General features: G+C 41.9%; 1 protein-coding gene across 9 annotated transcripts in view; it reads right to left on the bottom strand.

Annotated features, from left to right (window-relative positions):
- Positions 1–13,941, bottom strand: part of nhsl1b (NHS-like 1b) — a 159,860-nt gene that overhangs the window by 62,782 nt on the left and 83,137 nt on the right. The window contains exon 1 of one of the 9 annotated variants that reach the window (XM_055885196.1): positions 6,175–6,312. The exons of the other annotated variants lie outside the window; for them this stretch is intronic. Within the exon in view, the coding sequence (XP_055741171.1) occupies positions 6,175–6,190 (16 nt within the window). The 5' untranslated portion in view covers positions 6,191–6,312. Of the gene's footprint in view, positions 1–6,174; positions 6,313–13,941 lie in introns of those variants that run through there. 9 annotated transcript variants of the gene reach the window in all.

The following is a 13,941-nucleotide window of genomic DNA, read 5'->3' as shown; positions in this document are numbered from 1 at the left end:
AGTCTACAGGAGGACTATGGAAAACTCCATCAATTGTCTACAGGAGGACTATGGAAAACTCCATCAATTGTCTACAGGAGGACTATGGAAAACATCCATTGTCTATAGGAGGACTATGGAAAAAAAACTCCATCCATTGTCTACAGGAGGACTATGGAAAACTTAGCCATTGTCTCTAACCAACTGTAGCGAACAGAACTCATCCATTATCTAGAACTCCTTCGTAGTCTACAGGACTCATCCATAGGTAGAACTTTTGTTCTACAGAACTCAGAAGTCATCCATTGTCTTTGGACCTTCACCTCTGTAGTCTAACCTACTTTCTGTAGCATCTTAAAACGGTGAACTGAAAGTGAATAAGCGAAATAAAAACAAAGTCAAAGCTTATCAACACGTCGGGTCACTCTAATAGCTCTAAAACTCATCCCTCTAAAATTCATCCCTCATCCTCTAAAACGCATCCTTCTAAAACTCATCCCTCATCCTCTAAAATGCATCCCTCATCCTCTAAAACGCATCCCTCATCCTCTAAAACGCATCACTCTAAAACTCCTCCCTCATCCTCTAAAATGCATCCCTCATCCTCTAAAACGCATCCCATATCCTCTAAAACGCATCACTCTAAAACTCATCCCTCATCCTCTAAAACTTCCTTATTTCCACTCTGTCATTTAGGTTAGTATTGTGGAGTAACTACAATGTTGTTGATCCATCCTCAGTTTTCTCTTATCACCGCCATTACACTGTGTAACTGTTATAAAGTCACCATTGGCCTCATGGTGAAATCCTTGATCGGTTTCCTTCCTCTCCGGCAACTAGGTTAGGAATTACACCTGCATCTTTACAGTAACTGGGTGTATTGATACATCATTCAAAGTGTAATTAATAGCTTCACCATGCTCAAAGGGATATTCAATGTCTGCTTTTTTTAACCCATCTACCAATAGATGCCCTTCTTTGCAAGGGATTGGAGAACCTCCCTGGTCTTTGTGATTGAATCTGTGTTTGAAATTCACTGCTCGACTGAGGGACATTACAGAGAATTGTATGTGTGGGGTACAGAGATGAGATAGTCATTCAAAAATCACGTTAAACACAAATACTGCACACAGAGCGAGTCCATGCAACTTATGTGACTTGTTATGCAAATTTTTACTCCTGAACTTATTTAGGCTTGCCATAACAAAAGAGGTTGAACACTAGTGGTTAGAGTGTTGGGCCAGTAACCGGAAGGTTGCTGAATCGAATCTCCGAGCTGACAATGTAAAAACATCTGTCTTTCTGCCCCTGAGCAAGGCAGTAACCCACTGAACACCTGCTCTTTCTATGACATAGACTGACCAGGTGAATCCAGGTGAAAGCTATGATCGCTTATTGATGTCACTTGTTAAATCCACTTCAAATCAGTGTAGATGAAGGGGAGGACACAGGTTAAATAATTATTTTTAAGCCTTGAGACATGGATTGTGTATGTGTTCCATTTAGAGGGTGAATGGGCAAGACAAAGGATGGAAGTGCCTATGAACGGGTGCCAGGCGCACCGGTTTGTGTCAAGAACTGCAATGCTGCTGGGTTTTTCATGCTCAACAGTTTCCCGTGTGTATCAAGAATGGTCCAGCTCCCAAAGGACATCCAGTCAACTTGACACAACTGTGGGAAGTATTGGAGTCAACATGGGTCAGCATTCCTGTAGGACGCTTGACACATTGCAGAGTGCATGCCCTGATGAATTGAGTCTGTTCTGAGGGCAAAAGGGGGGTGCCACTCAATATCAGGAAGTTGTTCTTAATGTTTTTTACACTCAGTGTTGGTCTAAGCTGTGATCACTAATACAACGGGTTAACCATAGTAGCATAAAACTAGGGATGCACTGATATGACATTTTTGGCCGATACCAATATCCAATATTTTCATGCCAAAATACCCGACACGGATATTTAAAATGTAAGCATTCTAGTAGAGTTAAATAGTTGAAACACACAAAAAGTTATTTTGTTGGCATTTACATTTGTCTCCATTACCAGTAAAATATAATCAAAACCTATTTATTTCACTAACTTTCTGTGCTGTTTTGTTGTTCATTTGTTCAGTCATTTCATTCTCAACCAGGATTTCATCATACATGTCGAGCAGTGAAGATTTAGTTCTGTCTGTCCATAGTCTCTTCTGTCGTGGGTCCTCTTCCTCGGTGCGCACTGTCACTGTGTCCGTTTCCATCTTATCCAGCTGTGTATGTAACATTTCACGTAAACCCTGTTTGTCTGCATCAAAGTAGTGGTCCTTGTACCTAGCATCGAGCATGGTCGCGACACAGTAAAGAGGCTCAGAGAGAATGTCACCGAATCTCTTGTTCACAGTCTCGAGTACTTTTGTAAGTTAACCCCACGGTTTGTGTCGGCAGTTGTTGTTCAGGAGTTTCAATGCCATGACAGAGGGTATCACGTCTGCTGTAGATGCAGTTGTTGAGCTCATTTCTCTAGTCAGTTGTTCGAATGGAGCTTGGAGTGTGTTCATGTTTTCAATGATAGACCACTGGTTTATACTGACGGTTGCAGGTAACTCAGTCAGCTGTGTACACGCCAAGCACTCGTTTTTGTTCCAGCAGGCTCTCCATGTAAAAAGTACTGTTCCATCTGGTGGAAACGTCTTGCTTTCGTTTTCACTCCAAGCTGCTCCTGTATTGCTTGCAGTTGGCTGTATGCTAGCTGTGAGTGTTTAGCATGACACACTATCTTACTACCTGTTGCCACTGTGTCAGATATGCTGCGTTGGGCCAAAACACCTTCGTTCACAGCCAGTAGCAGCGTGTGTGCCATGCATGGCAAACTGTCGACTCCTCATTCTTACAAAGACTGTAAGAATGCTGGTCCAAATGTCAGTCGGGAAGCTAATAGCAGGTAGCTCATGGATGTGCATTTCAACAAGTGTGTAACTCCGGTAGGGCAACATCTGAAAAATAGCGCCTACTTGGTAGTGTGTACCAGGGCTCGAGGTGCTCGACCAGTCGGCGAAAGCTAACATCATCCATTTTGGCGTTAATGGATTTCGCCTTTGAGTTGTATCGCTGAAATTTTCTTACTCTTTCAAATGACTGCTGGACTTGAACTTGTTTAGTTGTTGGAAGTGTGTGCTTAGTTTTTTACTGCTTTTGTTCTACGTAGTCGCTGAACGTCTGGGGGTGAAGCACTTTCAAATGAGTAATTAGGTTTGTGGTATTGAAAGATTTCAATTTCTCCCTTCCTCAGGAAATAATAGCAGCACAAATTTTGCTTATGGCCTTTTTGTTATCTTCCTTTGAAACTTCAAAATAGATCCACACAGCAGACATTGTGAACTAGGTTAGGAATGCTGTGTTGCATGTGTAACGCTGTATTTTTCGTGGCGTCATTACGTCATACAGGCATGCACGTCAGCTTTGACATCGGCGTTAAACTATACATAGAGCCGATGCCAAAGTTGGCATTTTTAGCTAATATCGGCCGATTCCGATATGCTTACCAATATATCTTGCATCCCTACATAAAACCCATCTTAACTATTCCCTGCCTACATAATAGCCACTAGACAGCTTAACCCACATGGCAGAAGGGGCAAAGGAGAGAGATTTCCTGTATTTCCTTTACTGGGAACATCTGCCCTCTCTTTGCGCTCACCAGACCGCCACATCAGCAGGATTAATGAAACATCACCCAAACAAAGTAAAATAGACAGATTTAATTAGATGGCAACTAAAAACACAACACCAAGCACAAACCAGTTCCCTTTTGGTCCCAAGCCCCTTCTGTCTTTGGTGTTCACATAATAAAGGCCTGGATTGGTGAGAAAAGAGCAATATGGTCCTAGTTTCACTTGTTGTCCAAGTCTGGACAGAGCTGCCAGTCTCATCTAGTTTCACTTGTTGTCCTAGCCTGGACAGAGCCTCCAGAATCATTTGCCTTCAGTACCGTCTGGATTGGAACATCTGGTGACATCTTAGTTCTACAAGAAATTAGATTCACTTTACAAGGCAGACATGTTGCATGCTCAACCTGGAGCTTCTGGATTACTTGCTGTAAATGTTCAATTCTAGGATACAACAGCCTGATGGGGTCTAACATAAAACCCATCAACTCCTTGGCCACCAGTCCATTCCCCTAACCCCTACACAACCACCATATTACATTTGTACGAGACACGGTAGGTAATGTGATAAATACAGACTTATGAAGCCAACCATTCCCCATAACATGCCAAGAGCTTACAGTAAATTAAAGAGCTGGGATTTACCGTGGTACTGAGGGGTAAAGTCAAGTCAGGATAGATAACCGCATTTTAACTAACATTACCAGCCTTACTCCTGCTCTGGGGTGGAAAGATGTAGGGCGACAGCCCAAAACACCCCTCATCTTCAATCTGGCAACCCATATGGCTCTAACCTGGCAACCCAAATGGCTCTGAACATTCACCAACTGTGTGGAGCAGAGACCAGGCTTTGTGGAATCTATCTCCGACTACATCGATTCGTACAATTATGAAACGCCCACCTTGTATCTATGTTTGTCCTCTGTAGTTGCGTGCCTTTTTTTGTTTGCTGAAATCCATACTTTTTCAATAAACGTCAATCAAATACAACCACCGACTGTTCCCTTCTTGAGATTTAATTGGCACATTTGCACTGAGTTGCCATCTTAGAGCAACAGCAATGAGCAAACAGTCAGTGGTTCTATTTGTTTAAAGTTTATTGAAAAGGTATGGATTTCAGGAAACAAAGGCACACAACTACAGAGGACAGAGGAAAAGTTGGGCATTTCATGATTTATATTTTTTGAAGTATTGACCATGGGTGAATCGATGTAGTCGGAACCAAATTCTACAAAGCCTGGTCTCGTCTCCACGCCATTGGGAAAGGTAATCAGAAACTTCCTTCACCATGGAGTAGAGTTAAGTCAGCTAGCTCAAACCCAGACTGGTGGGGCCAGTCCAAGTAGACGGAAAAGAGGAAGAGCTGAAGGGTGATGTAGAATAGATAATCAGTACAGTGCTACTGATAACGTCTGGTTGGTTGTCATAATGTAAAGTACATTGGGGTTCTGTGACAGACAGTTTAAGAGTACTTCACATTCTAAATCAAAGCAGGATTAGATGATGGTGACCTCGTTGCCACCTCGGCCAATCACAGCTCAGCCTCTTCAGATACAGAGGTGGCAGACGCTGCCATCCAGAAACATTGAACTGTTTGGGCCATGTGCCACAGGAGGTGCCAACCGAGGTGCCACTAGTTTTCCAGTGTGACCAGTTTTTACATGACCCAGTGCCTACTGCCAATCAAACCAATGCCTGCGCATGTCTGCTCTGCCTCGCTATGGCAGTGTGTTTGTAACAGAGAAAAAAATAAAGAAATTTGACCCCAAAAAAGAGTGCGAGAGGGAGAAAGATAATACAAAAGACATCAATTAGAGAATGAGACAGAGGTATAAAAAAAAACACTGAATGAAGGAGAGAGAGAAAGACCGATCTATAGAGAATAGCAGAGAGCTGTGAGTGTAGAGCTTTTCTGTTGTCCTTTCTGTTGCTGCTCTGCCCTGCCCGGCTGAGTCCAGCGCTGCCTGGCCAACACATGGCGCCACTCTGCAGCACAGGACAGCACTACAGCAACTGCTGCCCTCCCTCCCTGGCAGCTGCCAATGTGAAAGAGGAACACACACTCCACAGTCCACACTACACTTAAAATACCCTCCATTCTACTTAACTCAGACATATTGAACACACATATGCTGACCACACACACAACACATTCCATAGTAGACAGCGCTGAAACGTACTTTCAAGTTTAAACAGACACACTAGACAGATGTTCACATAAAAATCTAACAACTGATCAAAGCAACACTTTTAATAGATTACAACTTGAATCTACTCAACTTCTCTTTCTCACTTCCCTCTATATAGGAAGAGATGGAGAAAGAGTATGACATAGAAAGAGAGAAGGAAAGAAAGTAAACTCCCTACAGTATAAAGGAAAACAAAGGAAGACATGTGGAGAAGAAACCACTGTGACCGAAAGGAGAGAAGTTTTCCATCCGGAAAAGAGATGGGGTTAAACCTTCCCTTTGTCTCCGAACTTGGATGGAAAAGTTCCACACTCAGATTGCGTTAAGTTAATCTTCCGCTCCACACACACACGATTGGTCCTACCTTTCAGACAGAACATGGCTTTTCCTTAAGTTCCACAGACATCCACAGAGGTGTTGAATGAAGTGGTCAGACCCAGTCCTTGAGCTACTCCCTACTTTTCTGTCCTCTCTTTTTCTTTAACCCCTTCTTTCCCTCCCTTTCCCTCCCTCTCTCACTCGCTCTCCCTCACTCTGCACCCCTCTGTCAAAGTGCTTACACACAGACCCACGGACCCAGAAACTCACACACTCTTTTCTCTCTCTCGCCCCATCTCTCTCTCTCCCTGACACACACACACACACACACAGTGGCAGCCAGCCAATGCATGCACCGCAGGAAACTGCTTTACAAACCCCACTCTCCCCTTCCCATCGCTCTCCCCCTCTTCCACACTGACAATCCACCTATCTCTACCCCTCCCCCTAACTGAAAAAGTAGGCAGATAGAAGCTCTGCCTCACTCAAAGCTCCAACTATCCCATCCCCCTTTTATCACACACATTTAAGCACACAGTGTTGTTTGTGTACTTGTTTGACATTTTACTGCACTGTTAGGAGCTAGTAACACAAGCATTTCACTGTAGCCGCTATAACATTTGCTAAACTGTGTATGCGACAAACACACTTTGGACACACAAACACACCAGTTATTCACACACGCACGCACACACACACACACACACACACACACATACACGCACAACCATTGGGGTTGGCTGGGGTGTGTGATTGTTCTGAAGTTGGTCCGTCAGCAGTTGGCAGGGGGCCCGGCTCGAGCCTGCCCATTGTGCTGTGATCAAACATAATCGCTTAATCCCCCCAACTCAACTGTTTGTTATCAAAACCAGCCACGTCCACTGCCGCATCCAGGGACCTCAGCGCTCAGAGCCAAACATACAGAGTACAGCCTGGCCACACGAGCAATAGAGACAGTACTTACTGACTCACTGATTGACCGTGGTCATATGACCGTCTCAAAACACTGGGATTCAACTAGTTTCCTTTCGTATTGACAGTTAATGTTAGCCTGAGTGTGTAAGATGTGTCCAAAGTATACCCAATAGCCTAGGGTTATTAATATTCTCTGCCACAATATTTTGGCTGAACATAATGTGGTATTGTGGAACTGTACAAATTTATGACCATGTTAGTTTAACAATGACTGATTCCATTTTCTGGTTGTTTTCCTCAGGAGGTCCATTAGAAAGGCTGAGGGTTCACCTTTGACAGCTACTGTACCTTGGTGTGCTGTGACAAAACGTCCCCAGCTGGCTGTGGCATGTGAAAGCTGATCGGAGGAATGCCAAACACTCTCGCCCTTCAGAGGAAGGGGACTGAGTGGTGTATATCATGAGGCATAGCGGACATAACAGTAAGCATCGTTAGGACACCAAACATCCACACTTGCATCCTCATCGAGACAAAACAACCGTCCATTCTCTAGCCGAGGCCTTAGAAGCTGAATATGCACCCTTGGGATGGAACATGACCCAGTAAAAATGTCCAATCTACAATGGGCATAAATGGACACTAAGGCAAGCATCCTAAACAGCCAGGAACAAAGATGAAAACAGAAAAACAGTGTATGAATCATGGAGTGTCACTGTCGGTTAAAACAGTGTTTGCCTGTGGAATAAAACGCTGACTGGACAAGACATTGATTTCCAATGAGAACCTCTAATGGCCTTCTCTTAGACTCGTGAACCCATTAGCTGCTGTCTCTAACATGGTGGAGAGGTGAAGCTATAACAGCAGCTTGTTATGCGAGCTAAGAGCTCCACAACAATATTCACAATTAATTAGTTAGTCGGTTAGGAGAAATAACCAGATGCAGACATAATCAACTGGTTTGGGTATTAAACTAGTTTAAATGCTAATTTTCCATCTTAAATGCTAATGTCACTCAACAATGAGTTTGCGCCAACCACAATGGTAGAGAAGCACAATGGATCCTCCTAGAATCAGAATAGTTGAGAAGGTTTTGTGGGCATGCTTTGTGGAATGGTTTGTCACACCCAGAGGGGGATTTGGGGAAGAGGAGAAATCAATAACTAAAACCCCAAAGCACTGTGCTCACATCACGACAATGTCCAAATGTTGTGTCCTATTTTGTAAAGAAGTGTGTGTGTGTGTGTGTGTGTGTGTGTGTGTGTGTGTGTGTGTGTGTGTGTGTGTGTGTGTGTGTGTGTGTGTGTGTGTGTGTGTGTTCACACAGAAAATGTCACATGAGATTTGTCCTGTGAGAAAAAGGTCCTGTGTGTGTGTCAATCCCACGGTGGTGCAGGTTGCATGTTGTGATACGTCTGCCAGTACCAGGTGCTGTCCATTACCGTCTGATTAGTGTGTGTGAGAGGGCTCTTCTGCATGAGCGAGTGTGTGAAATGAGAATAACACAACCCTGAAAATAACCCGCCGCTACAAATACACAAACTTGGAACAGACCAACAAACACACCAGTAAAAATGTACCACGAATGAGACATCATTTTCCAAAATGGAAACTGAACAGGGGTCTGCTCAAACCTTCAAAATTGCATCCTCCTTGAAAGTAATCACTGATCTGACATGGCTGAATGGGGGAACGGCAATAGGTTTGGAGGTGTGGAAATCTCTTTTCTAATCCAATCATGTACAGATCAGTGGTTCACTAAAGGAATGGAGGAAGCAAGAATGCATTAAAGACAGTCCAACAGCCTATATTTCTAGCTGATCGTCACAACATCTAACTCTGGTCATTTCCATGTAAAAGGATCCATGAGCAGCAACATAGGAAGTTCATAGGAGCATGTCAAATTGGGTGTCAAATGAAAGCTAAGAGTATATATATATACTTTTTTGAATTAAGGCATATAAAAAAAATCTAACATTTTCCATTCTAAAAATGAGGAATAAGTAAAGGCTTTGATTTCTGGATAAACAGATGGAAAAGGGGTCTTAGAAAACATCTACCAGAAAGTCTTAAAAGGTATCAGAAATACATCAAAACAACAATGTTGAAGTAAACACCACTAGCAACTAATATCAACACATATATTCAGTGTCTAATAAATGTTTCTGTAAGTTTAAGAAGCATTGCCTTGTGCCTTGACATTTCATTACCAAAAATCTACACATCTTCAAGATCTTTTCTAATTTCTCTCCCTCATAAGGGAGGATAATGAAAGTTCACAGAGCCTACAAGTAAAGGTAGACCTATCAATTAATTAGTGTTTTTACTGATATACATTTTGTTTACGAATTATCAAGTGATTCAAACGCTAAATCCCGTTACCAAATCGGTAACGAAATTTCAGAAAAATCGGTAAATGGAATTTCCGCAATTGAACTGGTTACATAGAAATCATAGTAGTCACAAACCACAGTTGGGTTCACAAGCTTGGACAGTACAGTACAGCAAAGTAGTATACAGTTCAGCACAATACAGTATCAATACAATACAATCTTAATTCTGAGTTTTGGAAAACATGGACACAAAACGTTGCATCTGCACAGTTCTTCCAGTAAATGTGTTTTTGTACAATTTTCTGTGTAAATTGTTAAAAGTAGTCCTTGTGTATAGAGTTGTATGATTTGTTCAACTTTGAAATCAATGTTTTTTGTTTGGCAGCGCAATTCCGTTACTGTGGAATTGCCCATCTTCCAATGGCCCTGTATAACCAACAATAATTACCATGTCCCTATCTCAGACGTCTGTATTGTACTGTACAGCACTGTATCAGAATGCACATTCACAGATAAAACGTACAGTGTAGTATTTCTGTAGGGAACAATGTGAAATGATAACACTAATACACACAGATAAGAGATGAGCTAGTAAGTAAAGTAAGTAGCCTTGCACGAGGCTTAGCTGGGCTAGCTGTAGCTGACATTTAGCTGCTTAACTGATATAGCGCTCTGGTTAGTAACATAACTTGTCACACAAAGAGACAGAGTACCTGGCATTGGTAGGATTTATCTGAACAGTTCTCTCTTGAAATTGACATTTTATCTCAAAGAGGCTAACCTAGATAAATAAAGATTAAATCAAGAGAATGAATAGATAATCAGAGGATTTATCATCTCAGTAAACCTGAATAAACCTACATAATGTCATCCATGTTGTATGACATCATCAGATCAGACATCCTGTCTTTACAGGCAGGTATAATCCTCTGACACCTATAGATGTGGGATCTTCATTTGACCACCCTGTTGCAGGAGAACTTGTAGTGTATTTGACGTTTGAAAAGGCTTCTTTTGTTATTTTCCATGTAAAAGGACCCATGAGCAGCAACATAGGAAGTTCATAGGAGCATGTTTAACTCTGAGAAGCTACCGAAGAAAGGTGGAAAATAGCCCATGTCAATATATATGTAGCATTAGAAATAAGGTTAATGAAATCAATAACTTGTTATTATCAGATAACATTCATATATTAGCCATTTCTGAGTCTCACTTATAAAATTCATTTGATGATACAGCAGTAGCAATACAAGGATATAACATTAATAAAAGAGACAGGAATGCGTATGGGGAAGATGTTTATACATACAGTGCCTTCAGAAAGTATTCAGACCCCTTGACTTTTTACACATTTTGTTAGGTTACAGCCTTATTCTAAAATGTATTAAAAATCATTTTTTCCCTCCTCACCAATCTACACACAATACCCCATAATGACAAAGCAAAAACAGGTTTTTAGAAATGTATGCTAATTTATAAATAATTAAAAACAGAAATATTACATTTACATAAGTATTCAGACCCATTACTCAATACTTTGCTGAAGCACCTTTGGCAGCGATTACAGCCTCAAGCCTTCTTGGGTATGACACTACAAGCTTGGCACACCTGTATTTGGGGAGTTTCTCCCATTCTTCTCTGCAGATCCTTTCAAGCTCTTTCAGGTTGGATGGGGAGCATTGTTACACAGCTCTTTTCAGGTCTCTCCAGAGATGTTAGATCGGGTTCAAGTCTGGGCTCTGGCTGGGACATTCAGAGACTTGTCAAGGACATTCAGAGACTTGTCCCAAAGCCACTCCTGCGTTGTCTTGGCTGTGTGCTTAGGGTCGTTGTCCTGTTGGAAAGTGACCCTTCGCCCCAGTCTGAATTCCTGAGTGCTCTAGAGCAGGTTTTCATCAAGGATCTCTCTGTGCTTTGCTCCATTCATCTTTGCCTCGATCCTGACTAGTCTCGCAGTTCCTGCCGCTGAAAAACATCCCCACAGCATGATGCTGCCACCACCATGCTTCATTGTAGGGATGGTGCCATGTTTCCTCCAAACATGATGCTTGGCATTCAGGCCAAAGAGTTTAATCATAGTTCGAGTCTTGGTTTCTTCAGACCAGAAAATCTTGTTTATAATGGCCTGAGAGTCTTTAGCTGCCTTTTGGCAAACTTCAAGCGGGCTGTCAGGTGCTTTTTACTGAGGAGTGGCTTTTTACTGAGGAGTCTGGCCACTCTACCATAAAGCCTGATTGGTGGAGTGCTGCAGAGATGGTTGTCCTTCTGGAAGGTTCTCCCATCTCAACAGACGAACTCCAGAGCTCTGTCAGAGTGACCATCGGGTTCTTGGTCACCTCCCTAACCAAGGCCCTTCTCTTCTCCCCCAATTGCTCAGTTTGGCCGGGTGGCCAGCTCTAAGAAGAGTCTTGGTGTTTCCAAACTTCTTCAATTTAAGAATGATGGAGGCTATTGTGTTCTTGGGGACCTTCAATGCTGCATACATTTTTTAGTAGCCTTCCCCAGATCTGTGCCTCAACACAATCCTGTCTCGGAGCTCTATGGACAATTCCTTCGACCTCATGGCTTGGTTTTTGCTCTGACATGCACTGTCAACTGTGACACATTATATAGACAGGTGTGTGCCTTTCCAAATCATGTCCAATCAATTGAATTTACCACAGGTGGACTCCAATCAAGTTGTAGAAACATCTCAAGGATGATCAACGGAAACAGGATGCACTGGAGCTCAATTTCGAGTCTCATGGCAAAGGGTCTGAATACTTATGTAAATAATATATTTGTTTTTTATTTTTAATACATTTGCAATCATTTCTAAAAAACTGTTTCGCTCTGTCATTATGGGGTATTGTGTGTAGATTGCTGAGGATATTTATTTATTTCATCCATTTTAGAAAAAGTTTAACCTTACAAAATGTGATAAAAGTCAAGGGCTCTGAATACTTTACGATAGCACTAATATATATACCAATGCTATTTCTCTGTAAACAAACTGACAGACTTTCAGCATGCTTATAGAGAAGGGCACTCAACATGTACTGCACTGACACAAATGAATAAAGTTTGGTTGAAAGAAATTGATAATAAGAAGAGTGGGAGCTGTATTGTTAGATTTCACTGCAGCCTTTGATATTATTGACCAGAACCTGTTGTTGAGAAAACATGTTTTATAGCTTTTCAACCTCTGCCATATCGTGGATTCAGAGCCATCGATCTAATAGAACTCAGAGGGTTTTCTTTAATGGAAGCTTCTCTAATGTCAAACATCTTGGGCGTGGTGTACCGCAGGGCAGCTCTCTAGGACCTCTGCTCTTTTCTATTTTTACCAATGACCTGCCACTGGCATTAAATAAAGACTGTGTCCATGTATGCTGATGATTCAACCATATATGTGTCAGCAACCACAGCTAATGGAGTAACGGAAATCCTTAACAAGGAGTTGCTGTCTGTTTTGGAATGGGTGGCCAATAATAAACATCACTAAAGCTAAGAGCATTGTATTTGGTACAAATAATTCATTAAGTCTTAGACCACAGCTGAATCTGGTAATGAATGGTGTGGCTGTTGAATAAGTTGAGGAGAGTAAATTATTCGGTGTTACCTTCGATTGTAAACTGTCATGGTCAAAACATATAGATTCAATGGTAATAAATATTGGGAGAGGTCTGTCCATAAAAAAGAGATGCCCTGCTTTTTTGACACCACACTCTAAAAAGCAAGTCCTACAGGCTCTAGTTTTGTCTTATCTTGATAACTGTCCAGTCATGTGGTCAAGTGCTGCAAAGAAAGACCTAGTTAAGCTGCAGCTGGCCCAGAACAGAGCGGCATATTTTGCTCTTCATTGTAATCAGAGGGCTAATATAAATACTATCTATGCCAGTCTCTCTTGGCTAAGAGACGAGGAGAGACTGACTGCATCACTTATTTTTTATAATAAACATTAATGTGTTGAAAATTCCAAATTTGTTTGCATTGTCAACTTACACACAGCTCTGACACACACACTTACTCCACCAGACATGCCACCAGGGGTCTTTTCACAGTCACCAAATCCAGAACAAATTCAAGAAAGCGTACATTATTATATAGAGCCCTTTTTGCATGGAACTCTCATATTAACTCATATAACTCTCATATTGCTCAAATGAACAGCAAACCTGTCTTAAAAAAAACAGATAAAGCAACACCTCACGGTATAATGCCTCTCCCCTATTTGACCTAGATATTTAGTGTGTATGCATTGCTATGTAGACTGTGTGTGCCATTTTTAAATGTATGTGGTTCTGTCCTTGAGCAGTTCTTGTCTATTAATGTTCTGTATTATGTCATGTTTCATGTTTTGTGTGGACCCCAGGAACTTTTGCAACAGCTAATGGGGATCCTAATAAAATACCAAATACCAAACATAAGCCTATTCCCCTATCCCCTTTATCACAATGTTGATGATCCTCTTTCAGGTCCGAGTCATGGCGTCCATGGATACATCCCATAATACCAAGATAAGAGGATGCCAGGGAGCGGACAATAAGATGTGGAGTTATGATTATGAAAAGGTGCCCTGTTACGTA

This window comes from Salvelinus fontinalis, chromosome 27 (assembly GCF_029448725.1).
Source record: "Salvelinus fontinalis isolate EN_2023a chromosome 27, ASM2944872v1, whole genome shotgun sequence".
NCBI lineage: Eukaryota > Metazoa > Chordata > Actinopteri > Salmoniformes > Salmonidae > Salvelinus > Salvelinus fontinalis.
Note: the sequence above shows the minus strand (reverse complement) of the source record. Positions and strands in the feature narration are given on the sequence as shown.